This window comes from Ailuropoda melanoleuca, chromosome 4, assembly GCF_002007445.2.
Source record: "Ailuropoda melanoleuca isolate Jingjing chromosome 4, ASM200744v2, whole genome shotgun sequence".
NCBI classification, from domain to species: domain Eukaryota; kingdom Metazoa; phylum Chordata; class Mammalia; order Carnivora; family Ursidae; genus Ailuropoda; species Ailuropoda melanoleuca.
In genome coordinates, this window is record NC_048221.1 from 7,593,629 (window position 1) to 7,611,280 (window position 17,652).

Sequence of the window (17,652 nt, forward strand, 5' to 3'; positions counted from 1 at the left end):
CGCCCCCCCCACCCCCCGGCGCGCCCATGAACTCCGTGTCGCCGGCCGCCGCGCAGTACCGGAGCGGGAGCCCAGAGGACGCGCGCCGCCCCGAGGGCCGCAGGCCGCGGGGCCCCCGAGTCCCGGACCCCAACGGCCTGAGGCCCTCTGGAGCCAGCGGCCCCGCTCTTGGCTCGCCCGCGGCCGCCCCTGGGGAGCCGGACGAAGTGGACAAGTTTAAGGCGAAGTTCCTGACGGCCTGGAACAACGTCAAGTACGGTGAGGAGGGGGCGGGCCCGGGGCTTGTGTTCTGAGATAGGAGCTAGTCGAGGGTTCGGCCGGGCAGGGGTTCAGAGGCTGGTGGGAGTCGAGGGGAGCCAGAACCCGGCCCTGCCAAGTATTCCACCATTTACTCTCCTCTTGTGAGTCACCTGTGGGTCCCCCGCCCTGCCCTGCCCTGGGCGGACCTGCAGCAGGTCCAAAAAGAAATGTGTTTTCAAGTCTCGGCCATTTCCGTGTGACCTTGGGCAAGGTTTTTTGCTTTTCTGTGCCTTCGTTTTTCCCTTCTGTAAAACGGATACAATAATCAGAACTGCTTTATTCATCCTGAAGTGATGGCAAACACTCACGTGGCTGTTACTAGGGTCCCTGCCTCTGAGAGGAATGTGGCATGGATTGCCCAGTGCCAGCCCTGAGATAGAACCTGGGAGGGATGGTCTCTGTTTCACAGAGTGGGGATGGGGGCCGGGGGAGGGGGTGGAAGCGCTGCTGCTGTCATAACTGTTATGTTACCTATCTGTCAAGCAAGTGCTTCATCTGGCTGGGTGCTGCCCCACGTCTCCCCAGGTTGGGCAGTCAAAAGCCGGACCAGCTTTAGCAAGATATCCAGCGTCCACCTCTGTGGCCGCCGCTACCGCTTCGAGGGCGAAGGTGAGCTGATGGCCTCAGGCCAGGGTTGAGGGTGGCCTGGTGTTCCTGGTGGCAGCTGACAAGCCTGATTTTGTAGGTGACATCCAGCGTTTCCAGCGTGACTTCGTGTCCCGCTTGTGGCTCACATACCGCCGGGACTTCCCGCCCCTCGCAGGAGGCTGTCTGACCTCGGACTGTGGCTGGGGATGTATGCTGCGCAGTGGGCAGATGATGCTGGCCCAGGGCCTGCTGCTGCATTTCCTGCCCAGAGGTGAGCAGCTGCCAAGCACAGGGCTGCAGGGTCAGAATTGTTTGTAAACTAAGCTTAAAGGTATGTGAGATTGTGTGCAAAGTACATTTTTGGGGGGAGTGAGAGTTGATAAAATAAGTTGCAGGAATGTGAAAATTGTTGGTAAACCTGGGGTCACAGGAGCATTAGAATTGTACAGGAAGCATGAGCACATGGGAACTGTGCCCCCTTGGCCCACCGGCACCCTTTGACTCTGTACTCCATCCCCACCAGACTGGACATGGGCCGAGGGCTCAGCCCCGAGCCCCTCTGAGCCATCAGGGTTGGCCTCTCCCAACCGATACCGTGGGCCTGCACGCTGGATGCCCCCGCGCTGGGCCCAGGGCACCCCTGAGCTGGAGCAGGAACGTCGGCACCGGCAGATAGTGTCCTGGTTCGCTGACCACCCCCAGGCCCCCTTTGGCCTACACCGGCTGGTGGAGCTTGGGCAGAGCTCAGGCAAGAAGGCGGGGGACTGGTATGGGCCTTCTCTGGTGGCACACATACTCAGGTGAGGGCTGCTGCAGGGGACACGGGAGCCACTGGGTTCCCCCAGGTGCTCAGGCCTTCCCTGTCACCCCCCAGGAAAGCTGTGGAGAGCTGCTCAGAGGTCACCCACCTGGTGGTGTATGTGTCTCAGGACTGCACAGGTAAGAGGCTGGAAACCAAGGTCCCAGAGTTGTCTCCCTGAGCCAGTCGCTCCCTCAGCTGCTTCTGAGGACCCGCCTTCCTCGGAGACTGAAACGAGTTCTGGGGCAGAGGAAGCCTTGGAAAGGATTCGAGGCCCACACAGTGGCCTCTGGAGCCAGTAGAGGAAACTTTAGGGGCTTCTCTACAAATGATAGAATAGAGGACGTATGGACTTCCCTCTCTCAGGTCTAATTTACTCTTACTCTGTAAACGATGCTGACATGTACAAAAGTCTGCTCTCTGCCTCACAGGATTGTCATAAGGATTGAGTCAACAATACAAGTTACACCCTTAGAGCAGTGCTTGTCACAGTGAGTGTTCACTAAATATTAGCTATTATTATTATTGTGCCCCGCTATCCTCCAATTCAGTTTCTTTCTTTCTTTTTTTTAATATTTTATTTATTTATTTGACACAGAGAGAGAGAGCTCACACAAGCAGGTGGAGCAGCAGGCAGAGGCAGAGGGAGAAGCAGGCTCCCCACTGAGCAGGGAGCCCGATGCAGGACTCGATCCCAGAACCCTGAGATCATGACCTGAGCCCAAGGCAGACACTTAACCAACTGAGCCACCTAGGTGCCCCTCCTTTTTTTTTTTTTTTTCTTGAGATTTTGTTTATTTGATCTAGAGAAAGAGAGAGCACAGGCAGGGGGAGCAGCAGGCAGAGGGAGAGGGGGAAGCAGGCTTCGTGCTGAGCAGAGTGCCTAACATGGGGCTCAATCCCAGGATCCTGGGGTCAGGACCTGAGCTGAAGGCAGACTTTTTTTTTTTTTCTTCAAGATGTTATTTATTTATTTGACAGAGATAGAGACAGCCAGCGAGAGAGGGAACCCAAGCAGGGGGAGTGGAAGAGGAAGAGGCAGGCTCCTAGCAGAGGAGCCTGATGTGGGGCTCGATCCCAGAACGCTGGGATCACGCCCTGAGCCGAAGGCAGACACTTAACGACTGTGCCACCCAGTCTGAAGGCAGACTTTTAACCGACCAAGCCACCCAGGCGCTCCCCCTCCAAATCAGTTTAGAGGGTTCGTTCATAGGAGCCTCAGTGGTTTGGTGTCAGAGAATCTACAAAACCTATACATTTTTATATAAAATTGTAGTTGTTTGAGACAATATTTGATTTTTGCAGGTGGCCACTATCTTAGTCCATTGGGGCTCCTGTACCAAAAACTCCACAGACGGGATGGCTTATAAATAACAGGAACTTGTTTCTCATAGTTCTAGGGGCTGGGAAGTCCAAGGTCAGGGCACCAGCAGATTCGGTGTCTGGTGGGGACCCACTTCCTGGTTCAGTTTGTCGTGTTCTCACATGGTGGAAGGGGCAGGCGAGCTGTCTGGTAGTAATTTTTATATAGGTCCTAATCCCACTCATGAGGATTCCACCTTCATGACCTAGTCCCCTCCCAAAGGCCCCACCTCTTAATACCATCACTTTGGGGATTAGAATTTCAGCATCTGAATGTTGGGGAGACACATGAATTCAGACCATAGCAGCTGTGTTTCCAGAAGGGTTGAATATACTTTTCTGGGAGCCAGGAAGGGGCTTACCTAGCAGTAAGGGAGGAGGTGGGGGAATGGAGACCCGCAGATTGGATTTGAGGAGGAGGGACACGCAGGGACATTCAGCTAAGGGGTAAACTGCTTGGCGCTCCCGTTTCCATATTGGCAAACTCATGCGCTGAGTAAGTAAAGTAAAGACTAATCAGGCCTGGAACTGGGGAGGTGCTCTGGGCTACGGGGAAGGCTCTCTGCCTCCTCCTGGTTTTATGTTCTCCATCTAAATCTCAAGGCCTCAGTCACCCTCTCTGTAAAGTGGGGATGTCTACACCTGCCTGGAGGCCCTGGAATCATTGGGGGGAGAGTTTGGGGTGAGTGGGGCACCAGAAAGACCACCTTTTCCGCTGATGACAGGAGTGGGGCCCTATGAGGTTGCAAAGGCACGTGGAGGGCCACAGTCCGAGGCTGGAAGGGTGAGTAAGAATGTGACCTGCTGTGTTGTCCTTGCAGTGTACAAGGCAGATGTGGCACGGCTGGTGGCCAGGCCGGACCCCACGGCTGAGTGGAAGTCCGTGGTCATCTTGGTGCCAGTGCGGCTGGGCGGCGAGACTCTCAACCCTGTGTACGTGCCCTGTGTGAAGGTAGGTTCGGCCAGGCGCCACCAAGCCTCCCCGGGGGACTGAGCAGGCGGCTTGGCTTGGGTCAGGTGTTTCTGCTTCCTTCATCTGCCCGTTATTCAGTAGTGAGGGAGCACCTCGTATGTGCCAAGCACTGTCCCAGCTGCTGGGTTTCAAAGGCACAGACGTAAATGTTCGTGCTCTCTGGGAGCGGACATCCTGCTGGGGGAAGGACAGACAGTGGATCCGGAACCAAACTGACAGCTGCGGCATTACACCTTCGATTCTAGGGGAACGAAAACTAACACTTTGAAGGGCAGGGGGAGGGGGAGAGGGTGGCTGCAGCCTAGGAAAGCCCCTCTCCAGCCAGGACGGATGGGCCAGAGTGCTCCACGCAAAAGGAATGGCAAGGCTGGAAAAAACCCTGGGGTGTTTTCACTCAGAATAAAGGCCAAAGTTCTCCCTACAGCCTGCAAGGCTTTGTACCATGCCCCTCCCTGTGCCTTGACCCCATCTGCCCCACTCTCCCTCCCACTTCTCTGCCCCGGCCACATGAACCTCCTCACTGTTCTCAGAACACACCGGCCTCAGGGCCTTTGTACTCACCCTTGCAGCTGCTTGGAGTGCTCTTTCCCCAAAGATGCACTTCTGACTCCCTCTCTGACCTCTTCCAGGTCTTCGCTGAAATGTCACCTCTCAGTGAGGCCTGACTCCCCCACTTAAAATTGCAAAGCCCTTTTCCCTTCTTTATTCTTCTCCCAGTGTTACTGCCTACTAACACGTGGCAGAACTTCACTCGTCTTGTTCCCTGTTCATCTCCTACATTGGAATGTCAGCTCCATGAGAAAGGCTGGGTTTACACACATTGGGGGTTTGCTAAGTGCTTCTCAAGGGACTGACAGCACCTGCCTGTAATACGCTCCCCACCCACTTTTCTCCCTGCAGGAGCTCCTGCGTTCAGAGCTGTGCCTGGGCATCATGGGGGGCAAGCCACGGCATTCACTGTACTTCATCGGCTACCAGGGTAGGCCCACCCATCCCACTCCATCCCGCTCCCCCCACCCTACCATTCCTCAGCCCCCCTCACGCCTCCACCCCTGCAGATGACTTCCTGCTGTACCTGGACCCCCACTACTGCCAGCCCACTGTGGATGTCAGTCAGGCTGACTTCCCCCTGGAGGTGAGCCGGATGGGACCCCTGGGGTGGGGCTGGAAGGTGGAGGCAGCTGGGGCCCTGAGCTTCCCTCATTCGTATTCCCCAGTCCTTCCATTGCACCTCACCCCGAAAGATGGCCTTTGCTAAGATGGACCCAAGCTGTACGGTGGGGTTCTATGCTGGAGACCAGAAGGAGTTTGAGACACTCTGCTCAGAGCTGACCAGGGTGAGCCAAGAGTGGTGGAGGGTGGAGGGCAAGGGGCAGTGAGGGGGTAGAAGGGGAACAGAGAAACCTCGAGTCCAGCAGACCCTGGGGAATCAAGATTATCCTGCCCACAAGCTACAAAAGCCCAGGTATGATTGAACCAAAAGGCAGGTAGGAAAGGAAAAGTTAGGGACATCATTGCTTAAAGGACAGCTGCATCTGTGAGCTCAATGGTGGAACCTGTCTCCATCTCACGCCGCTACTGTCCCATCAGGCTTCACCCTTATAGTGGGAAGGGGTACCCACTTCCCTGTTCAGTGGAAAGGGAGCCCTACTTTCCCAGCAAATAAAGCAAAAAATCCTAGGGTTGCCATTCATTGGTCACACTGGGTCACGTGTCCATCACTGGGCCCAGGAATGGGAGGTGCTGATTGGCTGGCCTGGGCCATTGCCCTGGAGGGATGAAAGTTGAGTTCAGGAAGTACCTGGTAAATATACCTATTAGGATAATTACACCTGTAGGACAATAAATATGCTTTGGAGCTAAGCCACTCTCTCCCTCCTCCCGCCAGGTCCTCAGCTCCTCCTCGGCCACTGAGCGCTACCCCATGTTCACCCTGGCCGAGGGCCATGCTCAGGACCACAGTCTGGACGACCTCTGCTCCCAGCTCTCCCAGCCAACACTGCGGCTCCCTCGCACGGGCCGGCTCCTCAAAGCCAAACGCCCAAGCTCTGAGGACTTTGTGTTTTTATAACGGGTGGGGTTGGGGGAGAAGATGCGCACTATTTATTTTTTTATTTATGTCATGCTGGGTGTGGGAGCTTGAAATCTGGAGGTGATGAGTCTTCCCCTTCTCACCCCTTTGACAAGTGCAGCTGAGACCAGTCCAGGAAACCTCGAACTGGGGGCCATCCAGTCAGGGGCAGAGCCAGTACTACCTGCCTCCAGCCAGCTGGGCCCTCCGCACAGGGCAGGGAGGGAGGGCGGGCTCCCGGACACCCACTCAGGGCCTGACTCAAGTACTGTAGTTTGCACTGGACGACCCGTGCCCCTCACTGGTCCCAAAGCCCCGATCCTGCCGAGGTCTAGGGGTGGTGGGGAGAACTGTGGCCACTGGGGGCTAATAAAGCCGTTTAACTTGACTGTGGCGAATGGCTGGCCCAGCATTTGAGGGATGGGGTCCAAGGAGTGTCTCCAGGTGAGATGGCAGGGGAAGCCTGTTAGGTAGGCCTCAGCTTCCACATCTGTGAGACGGATGACTTCTTTGCCCACAGGCAAACACACGGTCCACACGGTCCAGGAGGGAGATGCATCCAGGAGCTCAACTGGAGGGGAGGAAGCCCAGGGGCCCCTGCCTGCTCCCTGGAGCTTAGGGGCCGCTCTTGGGACCCTGGGGCTTCCTCCGCTGCCGGCCCAGCTGGCGGAAGTGCAGCCGTTTGGGGTTGAGGCCAAAGGCCTGCAGTCTCTGGCGGCTAAACTCATGCCCACCGAGTGTCACGGTGGGGCCCAGGAGACGCGCCTTCTTGCCCCTCCTCTGCCTCTGGGGGACCGGCTTCTGGGTGTGTGACATGGGGCCTGCTTCTTCCTGTGCTGGGGGGCTCCCAGGCTGGGGCTGCTTCCCGCCGGCCCCATCGGGTACCAGCAGCTGCCCCTGCGGACCATCTTTGTCTCTCTGTGGCTTCCCTGTGGCTTCCTTAAGTGTCTCCGTCCTGAGGAGAAAAGCGGGGGCTCAGCCCAAGCTGATCACAATTAGTCCTGTTCCTGAGCACACACCCCGCAGTTTACAGAGGAGGAAAGGAGAGGCTCAGAGAGGCAAGGCAACAAACTGGGGGCCTGCCTGGGGTTCAAACCCAAGTCTGACACCAAAACTGGGCCTTTTCTACTGAACCTGAGATTTGACTGTATTGCTAATCACTGGCATTTCGAGCCTGGGCCTATATAAGCTGTTCATGGAAATTGACTTATTGCAGCTTTCAATCAGCCCTGTGAGGTTCTATCACCCCTGCTTTGTAGATCAGGAAATAATGAGCATAATAATAATACTAATACCTATATGGTATTTCCTATGTTTTAGGCACTTTACATGAGTTAATTCACTTAATCCTCAAAAACCCAGCAAGAACCAGCCATCTTAACCCCCTACCCCCATTTAAAAAATGAGGAAACAGGCCCAGAAAGGGCAAGGGCCTTGCCCAAGGCCACACAGCTGTGGCCCAGCCAGAACTTGAACCCAGGGATTGAGAAAGAAGCCCTATTCCCTGGGGCCATGCAACAAATGGCTGGCAGAACGTGCCTCAAGCCCACCCTCCTCCAGCCAGTGACACTCACTCGTCTGGGCAAAGTGACTTGAAGATCTGCCTCTTTTTCCAGGAGTTCTGGGCCTTCTGGCTGTACGCCCTCTTGTCCTGCAGCTCCTCCTGCTCTGACCTGCAGGGGCCCGGCAGACACGCCTAGTGCCGGGCGCCTTGGGAGGTGTCCACGCTGCGGCTGGCCCGCTCCCCCCACCCCCCACCCCCAGCACACCTGGCCCTGCCCAGTCACCTGTACATGCAGGTTTTCTTCAGGGAGCACCACCGGTTCAGCTCTTTGTCATCGGCAGCCAGGATCTGCACGGGAAGGGGGGCGTCCTGCCATGTGAGCCCAGGGTCAGGGGTGCGGGGGCCTGGCTCTCTCAGCTTTAGCCGCCTCATTGGTCAAAGGCGGGTCATGCTACTGCCACTCAGCAGGGATGTCACCATAGCAGGAGAGGACTGATTTCTGTGGGGCCACTGGATGTTTTTGGCAGTGGGCATCAGATGGGGACACTGAGGCTTGGCAAGGCAATCCTTGCCCTAGGTCACATGATCGGGAAGTGGCTGATTTCAGATTCCAGTTTGGGCCCAGGGGTCCTAGAGCCTCACTCGGACACCACAGTCCCAGTAGCCTCAGGACAGGCAAGGGGCTGTGTGCCCATGGCCAGGTGTGCCAATTACAGATGAGGCCGAGGATCCAAACTGCAGGCCTCAGTTTCCTCATCTAGCAGGTGGGCAAGCCCCTTAGAAACTACTGAAAGGTTGCTGGGAAGACTGAACGCAGAAGGTGTAAGCTCCATTAACGTCGGCTTTGCTGGCCACAGCAGCCACCACAGCTAAGGGGCGAGTGCCGCTGCAAGAGCACACCCGCTCACCTCAGCTCCACAGCCACAACGTGGGGGCTGTTACTAGGCCCATTTTATAGACGGGGAAACGGAGGCACAGCATGCTAGATCACAGTTGAGGAGTGGCCACAGCAAGATTTGAATCTGGGCCATCTGTTTCCAGAGCCCACCCAGTCTTAACGGCCACCCAACTGCGGATATTCGGTAATAGATTTAAAAGTAGTACATACGGCGTGTTCTACGGGCAAAGCGCTGTTTGAAGCCCCAGCCTCTGAGGCCGTCTGAGGCAGGGAACGTTAGCAGTACGGTTGTTTTCCAGATGAACAAATGGGGGTCGCAGCATCTGCTGGCTGCACACTCCCTCTTGCCCATGGGGCACCCCCCGCCCCCCAGGCTGGGCACCATTCTGGAGCCCCACCTCCTCAGTGCTCAGCCCGAAGTCGCAGGGAACCACAGTGCGGTACTTAAAGCGACAGGGCAGGTCGTCAATGATGTCCTCGTAGTCCAGCCGGTAATACTCATCCAGGTACTCTTCGAACGTCTTGTCTCCTGTGCAGGGCAGGAGCCAGGCTGCCAGGGTGTGCCAGGCCCGCCAGAGCCCCTGCCCGCCCCCCGCCACCAGCCCGGGCCTCACCAGGGTCGAACACGGGCTTTTCCTGCCCCACGGCTGCAGCGAAGGGTGACTTGCGCTTCTTCTTGCCCGTTAGGGGGGCCTCACGCGGCTTTTTCCGCGGCTGGCTGGGGTCGTAGTCAGCATCCATCTGCCGAGACGCAAAGGTCAGACCAGCCCTCGGGAGGGGGGCCCCACCTACCCCCCGGGGTCCCCCCTCCGCCTATGGCACCTACATTGAAGTCGGGGTCCTCGCAGTGCAGCTCCTGCGGGTTCCAAGCTCCCTCCTGCTCCGGCCCAGCCCATGTGTCCCAGTTCCAGTCATCTGTTTCCAGAGGGCACAGAGGTAGGGGGTCAGGGCAGAACTTCGGCCTTCAGACCCAGCAGCTCCCCCAGGCTGGTGGCCCGGTGACCTCACCTTCAAGCCCTTCTTCTTCTTCAAACTGCGGCTTCTCCTCCTCTGTGGTGCCATAGTACTCGTCCCCAAAACATCTCTGCAGGGTCAGGGCCAGGAGGGTCAGCAAGGCCCACTCCCCCCAGACAGTGTTACTCCTACACCTTACATGGCTCCCAGCACCCTCCAGACCTAGCTGCTGACTGGGGTACACGCCCCAGTACCCACCTGCTGCACTGGTTACCATCCTGTTCCACAGAGCCGTGGTTCTTTCCCACCCCACAGGCCTCTGCCCCCGCGGGACCCCCCGCCTGGTACACTCCCTCCCCCCCTCGCTGCCCAACTCCTGCTCAGGCCTCAGCTGCCCGCCCTGACCTGCTCACCACCACGCCCGACAAAATCGATCGAGGACTCCTCTAAGACCCCACCTCCCCCTGCACGGCGCCATCACCACTCAGACCGCTGGGGGCCGTAACTGGACAGTTAAGGGCCTGCCATTAGACTGGGAGCTCTGGGAGGGCAGGGACTGCCCTGTGCCCACCAGGCTGGTTCTTGCCATTCCATGAGCTCCAAGACGGCTGAAACGGTTGGGCCCTTGACGGAACCCCAGCACCCAGGGCGTGTCTGGCAAAGGCAGATATTGCAAACTATGTCATTTATGAAGCACCTACTGTATGCCCACTGCTGGGCTGCGTCTCACTGCATTCTCGCAAGCACCCCAAGACACAGAAACTACCTCCATTTTACCGAGAAACTGAAGCCTACACAACCTGTCTCCTCCCCTGACCTGGCAGGCTTGGTCAGGGGTCTCTCTGGGGTTCCCAGGGTCCCCACTTTCCCCATACAGCCCTATTGCCTGTTTCCATGGCCCGATGCTATGCCCCCTCAAACCCAATAATAAACATTAATGGCAACAAGTTTCAAGGAAACATAGCTACTCCCTGTTCCTTGAGCCTTACCAATTTTATGCGTATTTCTCTCAGGCTATCCTTACAACAGCCCTGAGGTAGACAGAATGGCTGAACCCACTTTACAGACAGGGACACACGCCCAGAGACGTCAAGTCACTTCTCTGAGGCCGCACAGCTAGGAAATAGCCCCGGATTCCAGAGCCTTGTCCCAAGCAGCACCGGCTGGCTGGGGTGGGGCGCAGGGGCCGTACCTGCATGAGCTGGTCATGCCGGCTGGGGTCGAAGTCGTCCTCGAGGTCCCGCTCCTCAAAGCCCAGTGTCTCATTGCCTGTGACCTGCCGCAGCCTCTCCAGCTTTGCCAGAATCTCCTTCCTTTTCAGGTTCTTCAGCTGCTTGAGCTCTTCCCGCTTCTTCGCCTTCTCCTGCGGGTGGCAGGCCGGGGGAGAGAGAGGGCATGGGCTCTCCCTGCAGGGTGGGCAGCCCTCCCCAGCCTGGTACCCCCACACTCACCCTCTTCTTTCGCTCCCGAGTCTCGTCTCTTCTCTCCTTCCTGCGCTCATCCTTGCGGCGCACAGAGGACACGATGCTTCGAGGGTAGGTCTTGACCTATGGGCAGCAGGGGAGCCCACAAGGGCCACAGAGATGATTCTGGGCTCTCCCGGCCTGGGCTCCAAGGCCTGGGTCCCCCCCCCACCCCCAGCCCTGGTCCCACACCAAGGCTGAGTCCGGCTCCTCGAAGCGGAAGTTGTACTTGTGCTCAAAGTCCTCCTGCTTCTTCAGAAACAGCTCCCCCTCATCTGAGGAATCGTCCACAGCTAGCTGGACCGGGAGGCTGGGGCCCCTGAGGGACAAAACGGGACAGGGCTGGGGGTCAGCCAAGGCCCTGCCCTCCTGTGTACCAGCTGTGTTAACGCACTGAATCCTCACAAGAACCCTACTTTGGGGCACCTCCATTTTACAGATAGGGAAATTGAGGCACAAAGTCCAGTGACAGGGCCACCTAGCTGCAGAGCCCACATGCCGCAGGTCTTCCTCACAGAACAGTAACTCTGCTATCATCTGTGTGAAAAAGTAAACGCCTGGTGCCCTTTGCCCTCTGGCTAGCACTCCCTCCAGGCCCCTGGGGCACACGCTTGCTCACCCTTCCTCCTCCTCTTCCTCGCCTTCCTCCTCCTCGCCTTCCTCCTCCTCATAGCGTTTGTTGAGGATATAATCCCGCAGGAACCGCTCTCCTTCGTCCAGCTCTGGGTCATTCCAATATTCCTTGAGGTGGGTCTGGGGGTGAGGGGGGACAGGACCCCGGTCAGGGACTTGTGGGCAGGGAAGGAGGGTCGGCTTGGGCTCCATGTGGACTTAAGTAACTGAAACTTTGCAGCCAGCCTATAAAGTAGGGGGGATAACCTCCATCTTACAAAAGTAGAAACCGGCGCCCACAGAGGGGCACACCCCATCTTCAGACTATGGGCTCATGGCTACTCCCTCAAGGACTGGTTTCCAGAAAAAGCCTGGAGATGAACCAGACGTAAGAACTCACCAGTTCTCTCAGCGTGTCAGGGTTGCGAATCTCCTTCTGCCCCTTCAGCCACTCCACATAGTCCGCGTCCTCCTGGGCCTGAGGGCGGGCCAGCACTGAGGGTCTGGGGACCCCTTCCTGCCATCAACCCCCAGCCAACCAGCCCTAGCACCCACCTTCTCCTCCCTGGTTTTAGCACGTTTCTGCAGCAACCCAGAGCCACCTTCCCCGGCACTGTCCTCATCGTCGCTGTCCTCCACGAATGCCCGGAAGCTGTCCGTGGGAGAGAATACGGCTCAGGAGACGCAACCTGGTCTCTGCCCCCAGTTCCAAGATGAACCCTGGCTTTTGTTTTGTTTTTTAGATTTTATTTATTTATTTGACAGAGATAGAGACAGCCAGCGAGAGAGGGAACACAAAGTAGGGGGAGTGGGAGAGGAAGAAGCAGGCTCATAGCAGGGGAGCCTGATGTGGGGCTCGATCCCAGAACGCCGGGATCACGCCCTGAGCCGAAGGCAGATGCTTAACCGCTGTGCCACCCAGGCGTCCCAAGATGAACCCTGTTTTAAGTCCTGAGCTCGCCTCAACAAGCTCAGAGCGGTGCTGTGACATAGAGGGCATCATCAACCCCGTTTAACAGAGGGGGAAACTAAGGCACAGAAAGACTAAGTGACGTGCCCAAGAGCACACAGCGCGAAGTAACAGAGGTGGACTTGAACCCAGGCCTGTCCAATCCCAGAGCCTCAAAACCAATCCGTCTGGCCATTCAGCCGGCGCAGGCTTACCTTTCCTTGAGCCGCTTCTGTTCTTCTACGTAACTTTGCGACGAGATCTGCTGCAGAGAGAGTGACGTGGGCCTCGGGCCCAGCCCCAGGCCCCTCAGCCCCCACCGGGGCCTCCACCCCACCTACCTGGAATCTCTGATCAGGGGTCTCTGCGTCTGAATTTTCCTCATCGACGTATTTGCTGTGCAAGGATGAATGGGGGCTTCAGAACAGACTCCCCACGGCTCACCTGTCCCCGCAGGGCGGGGAGCTGTTATGAGCAGCAGTCAGGGGGCGGTGAGGTGCGGGTGGATCACGGACACTCCTGTTCCCCAGGGCTCCCTCAATCCCGGCGAGTCACCACCAGCTTCTTCCCACCTCTTCTAAGACCCCCATGCGTCCACCTGCCCTGGGAAGGCTTGGGGGAGGGATGGGGCGGGGAGGCAGGATCTCTCCTCACCCTTCTTTCTCCAAGATAACCTTCCTTTCATAGTCCTTCAGGTACATAGGCCGCATCTTCTTTGGTTTCTCTTTGGCCACGGGCACTGCCTCAGCTTCCTCGCTCTCCGAGGACGATACTGTCAAGTTACCAGAAGACACTGGCCATCACCCACAACCCCCTTCCTTCCCCAGGCAGAGAATCCCACAGGGCGGGCCCAGGGTCAGACCACGATTTCAAATATCACGCTTGTGGTACATGGTGGTAGCTGGCTGTGCTCACTCAGTAACTCACGCTTTGCCCAGTGCCAAGCACACAGTCATTACTAACAAGTAATAACCTAAAATGCTCTGCTAAGCACCTTCCACATAGAACACAGAACACATATGGTATAAGGGTTCATTAAGTAGTCACAAAAACCAGTAAGGCAATGAGGAAACCCAGGCCTTAGGGAAGAGCAGCCCCAGACCTGTTTTCTGATAGAAGGTGGCATCCTTCTCATAAATGCGGGGGTCCTTCTTCTTCAACAAGGAGAGAGTCCTGTAAAAGTCACGCTCTTGCTGGGGGTCAAATTCCTAAGACATGAGAAGGATGAGGGATTGACTTCAGAAGGGATATGGTGCGAGCCCTGGTGGAGGCTGGGGGGCACTAAGTAACAAGGGCAGGTGGGCTGCGAGGATGTGGAAATTAGGGTGGAGGGAGGGGCGTACATTAGGAAGAAGGAGAAGGGATCCAGGTGGACCGAGGCAGGTTGGGGGCCGGAGGGTGGGTAAGAGGGGCGGTGGGAAGATGTGAAACAGGTGGCGGAGGAAGAAGGGGCCCTCGTGGGGTGGACTGGGGCGGGCCACACAGAGGTACAGGAGCTGAGACAGAGGAAGGTAATGGGCGAGGGGACTTCCTGGGGACAAAGGATTGACATGGGGGCTGGTGAGCAGACAGGACGTATGTGGGACAGCAGGCAGGGGCTGGGCTGCACAGTGAGGCCTCCAAGAAGATCAGGGCTGATGTAAGAAGGTGAGTGCCCCATGTAGCAGAGGGATGTTCCACTTCAGGGACTGAGTCGCGCCCTGATAAGTGGTTAAGCTCTTGAGGATGAAAGAGTGGACACCGCGGTCGCACCTCACACATCATGATGGGGAGATGGATGGTGGTGGGAGACGGGAAGTAGGCGGGCACTTGGTCACCCCCTGGGGATGGAGAGGGCGCTGTGTGTCCTTCATGGGATTAGGAAGAGGAGGATGAAAACTCCCGTAGGGTGAAATGGGGTTGGGGGCTAGCCGCCGTCTGTATATCGGGGTTGGGAAGCGGTGCGAGGCTTAGATGCTTCCCGAATGTACGGCACCGGGGTGAGAAAGCTCACCACGAGCTCGCCGCTAGAGTCAGACTCAGTGCTGGAGTCGCCGCCGCTGTCCCGGTCTCCGTAGCGATCTTTAACTGCGGAGCACAGATGGGAGACCCCCAGATCAGCGTGGTGGACCAGATGAACCCCCACTTCCCGACGGCCCAGCACGCGCCGCCGTTCCGCGCTCATGCGCCCCACACTCACGCCGCTGCAGCTCCTCGCGCTCCCGGTAGCGGCCGTACCGCGCAGCAAACGCCGCGTTTACACGAAGGGGCGACGACCCGCGCGGTTCCGGCATGGCGGCTCTGCGGACCACTGCGCACGCGTGTGGCGAGTATCCCAAAAGAGGCGGAGCTACTCTCGGCCCCGGCCCCGGCAACCTCAGAGGAGGCGGAGCCTCGCAGGCCGCGCCTCATCCCGTCCCCAGGCTTTCCGGGATCCCTTACGCCGTGCGACCACAATCCCTGCCCCCAAGTCACGCCTCTGCGGTCAGACTGCAGCCACCGCCCACTCCTTCCCTCCCCCCCCACCCCCCTCCCGGGGCTCCCGGCACCCAGCTGACATCTGGGGGCCCTTTCTCCACTCGCGGTTTCCTGCCTCCCTTCCGTTCCGACAGCGTAAACCGCTGCCCCACCCAGCTCACTCACCTCTGGCACCCTGGGAATTACCACTCTCTCCCCTCCCCCAAAGCATCCACGATCTGCGATCCCCCCCCGCCGCGACCTCCCCACGCCCCACAAACATACTGGACGCGCGGCTTTCCATAGCAGACTCAAAAATCAGAAGCCACCGGCTCTGTGATCATTCACAAGTCTTAATTTAATGGGTAAAAACATTAAGTTATCACACAACAATTTTTTTCCCACAAAGCTTAATAAATAGAATCTCTTTTTTTAAACGCTGTACAAGAGACTGGAAACCAAGCTTCCAACAAAATATGAACTCATACTACCCTTTTATAGATTTGAAACACTCCCCCCTCCCCCTCCCCATGCCTGAAAGCAGTGGGTACAGCCAGCCAAGGTCGCCAGGTTCCAGGAGCGCTGGAAGCGATGACCTCACTCTGGGGCTGGGGCTTTAAACACTCTGCCCTTGGGCGTCTGCGGCCCCAGCAATCTGAGGCGCAGAGAAAACTGAACCGTTTAGATGGCTGTTGTCTGCAGGAGCCCTTCTCTGCCCAACACATCAAAAGGGGTAAGAAAAACAAATGAGAAATGTCCTTCAAACACACACACCCGGCAAATGAACACCAACAAGCCACAAACTGGTGCCCCTCCCCTTACGACAGCAGGCAGAAGTGAGGGGAGAAAGTGTTTCTTCTCTCCTCTTTTGACACAGAACCCCGCTGGGTCCTGTTGCTGGAGTGGGCGGCCCCAGGTCACAGCAGTACCACCGCGTGCCCCTGCAGTATGTCCATGAGATCCTGAGCCCCTATCCCCTGGGCCAACTCCAGGGGTGTGAGTCCCCTGGCGTCCCTGTGATGGAGATCAGACTCGGTAGCCAGGAAGCTGACCACAGCCGTGTGGCCCTCTCGTACTGCCAGATGGATAGGGAGCGCCCCAGTGCCATCAGGCACGTTGACATCAGCACCGTGCTCAACCAAAACCTTCAGGGTGTCCAGGAATCCAGTGCGCGCTGCATCATGGGCTGGAGTAGTGCCGGTGGTGTCCTGGACATTGGGGCTGGCACCTTGTTTGAGGAGCTCCAAGGCAATGGTGGGGCTGCCAAACATCATGACCTGTGTGGGGGCCGAAGGTAAGGGGTCCTGAAGGAGAGGTTCCAGGAAAAGGGGGTCACTGAAGAGAGGAGTCATTCAAAAATAGGGAAGACGAGAGGTCTTCTAAAGAATGGGGAAACCCCAGGGAACACAAGCTCTCAGACAGCTGTTTGATACCCCAGAGAAAGACATCTCTTGGGAATAGGGACCCCCCAAAAGTTGGTCACCCCCTAAGGATAAGACAATCGTCTAGGGAATAGCCTGCATGGAGACTTTCAAGGAACCTAAGACCCTCCCCAGGGAAGCAGAGACACACCCCATCCCATAGGAGAAATCATTAGGAAATATGGAACCCCCCCAGGAAATAGGGCTCATAGAATGAAAACTGTCCCGAAAGAACTTGACAGCCGACTGAAGAGAAAAGAGATGCCCAGGAAATTTGAAACCCCTTCTCCAATTAATAGCTCCTCCTATATAGTGGGGATGCTCCCCAGGGTACTTGACTGCCTTAAGAAATGGGGTTCTCCTGTGAAATGCCCCCCAGGGAATAAGGACGCCCATGCAATGTGTAACTGTGCCCCCATTAGGACTTCCCTTAATAAACCAGGAATCTGGGGGAACAAATAGACCCAGGAATGGAGATCTCCCCCAAGTAACTGGATACCTCTCAGAGAACCCTCCAGAAATGGGGATTCCCTGGACTCATGAATCCTTTCCTCCAGTGATTGGATCCCCCCACAGAAGCTCCAAGAAACAAGAGCCATTCCTATGAAACCAGGATCCAAAGAAGCTGAACTCACACCACGGAATAAGAACCTCCCCAGGGAAGCTGAATCCTCTGCACCCAGAGAATAAGAAATCCTCCAGAGAAGATGGAAAGTCCTCCCCTCCCCCAATCTAACCCCATCCACCACCCACCCACGAAAAGGGACATCAGGAAGCAACATCGGGCCAGAGAAAAAGGATGGGATCCCCAGTCAGCCACCACCGCGACCAGGAAACGTAAGGGAAAGGGTCTGGGGTCCCAGCCCCGCACTCGCGTCGCGCCGGCCGGGCCTCACCTGCAGCGCCGTCTTGCCGAAGCGGTTCAGGGCGTCAGGGTGCACCAGCTCGCGGTGCAGAAGGCGGCGCACCTCCTGCACGTCGCCTCGGGCCGCGGCCCCGCTTAGCCGGTCGCCGGCGCGGACCTCCTCCAGCAGCATGTCGACACTGGCAGCCTGCAAAGCCCCCCGCCCCACCCCGGCGCCGTCAGTGCGGGGAAAGCCACCGAAGCCGGCCCGAAGACCCCCTCCGCGGCGCACCTGGCCTGTGAGAGGCTCCCAGCCCGGCTCAGCGGTCGGTTCTCGGGCGCGACCCCCGCCCTCCCAGCGGGCTCCTCCCCCTGTCGGCCAGTGGGTCGCCAGGGGCTGGGAGCCCGGCCCAACCCTCCGCCGCCCGCCCGGCCCGGCCGGGCCCGGCGCCCGCCCCTTGGGGGCCGGGTCACCCCC

The 17,652-nt window shown here is 57.7% G+C and overlaps 3 protein-coding genes across 7 annotated transcripts; 1 reads left to right on the top strand and 2 right to left on the bottom strand.

The window, feature by feature from the left end:
* Nucleotides 1-6: 6 nt before the first annotated feature.
* Nucleotides 7-6,481, top strand: ATG4D (autophagy related 4D cysteine peptidase). Of its 3 annotated transcripts, none has more exons than XM_034657773.1 (10): nucleotides 7-258; nucleotides 784-909; nucleotides 986-1,159; nucleotides 1,412-1,688; nucleotides 1,763-1,827; nucleotides 3,871-4,001; nucleotides 4,923-5,001; nucleotides 5,081-5,157; nucleotides 5,240-5,359; nucleotides 5,911-6,481. In XM_034657773.1, the coding sequence occupies exons 1-10, from the start codon at nucleotides 27-29 to the stop codon at nucleotides 6,091-6,093; spliced, it is 1,464 nt and encodes a 487-aa protein (XP_034513664.1). In that variant the 5' UTR covers nucleotides 7-26; the 3' UTR covers nucleotides 6,094-6,481. The 3 variants fall into 3 exon arrangements, with proteins under 3 accessions (XP_034513664.1, XP_011225976.2, XP_034513665.1); XM_011227674.3 differs by having other exon boundaries at nucleotides 826-909; XM_034657774.1 differs by lacking the exon at nucleotides 5,240-5,359.
* Nucleotides 6,120-14,908, bottom strand: KRI1 (KRI1 homolog). Of its 2 annotated transcripts, none has more exons than XM_019801918.2 (19): nucleotides 14,653-14,908; nucleotides 14,467-14,540; nucleotides 13,576-13,681; nucleotides 13,128-13,245; nucleotides 12,815-12,869; nucleotides 12,689-12,735; nucleotides 12,080-12,176; nucleotides 11,925-12,002; nucleotides 11,532-11,665; nucleotides 11,105-11,231; nucleotides 10,901-10,996; nucleotides 10,642-10,812; nucleotides 9,504-9,579; nucleotides 9,322-9,410; nucleotides 9,110-9,236; nucleotides 8,894-9,024; nucleotides 7,881-7,945; nucleotides 7,668-7,766; nucleotides 6,120-7,048 (listed from the first exon to the last, which is right to left on the bottom strand). In XM_019801918.2, the coding sequence occupies exons 1-19, from the start codon at nucleotides 14,744-14,746 to the stop codon at nucleotides 6,709-6,711; spliced, it is 2,124 nt and encodes a 707-aa protein (XP_019657477.1). In that variant the 5' UTR covers nucleotides 14,747-14,908; the 3' UTR covers nucleotides 6,120-6,708. The 2 variants fall into 2 exon arrangements, with proteins under 2 accessions (XP_019657477.1, XP_011225948.1); XM_011227646.3 differs by having other exon boundaries at nucleotides 12,689-12,738; nucleotides 14,653-14,907.
* Nucleotides 14,909-15,242: 334 nt separating this feature from the next.
* Nucleotides 15,243-17,652, bottom strand: CDKN2D (cyclin dependent kinase inhibitor 2D). Of its 2 annotated transcripts, none has more exons than XM_011227645.2 (2): nucleotides 17,227-17,652; nucleotides 15,243-16,213 (listed from the first exon to the last, which is right to left on the bottom strand). In XM_011227645.2, exons 1-2 carry the CDS (start codon nucleotides 17,365-17,367, stop codon nucleotides 15,827-15,829), a joined length of 528 nt encoding a protein of 175 aa, XP_011225947.1. In that variant the 5' UTR covers nucleotides 17,368-17,652; the 3' UTR covers nucleotides 15,243-15,826. The 2 variants fall into 2 exon arrangements, with proteins under 2 accessions (XP_011225947.1, XP_002921415.1); XM_002921369.3 differs by having other exon boundaries at nucleotides 15,243-16,186; nucleotides 17,227-17,636.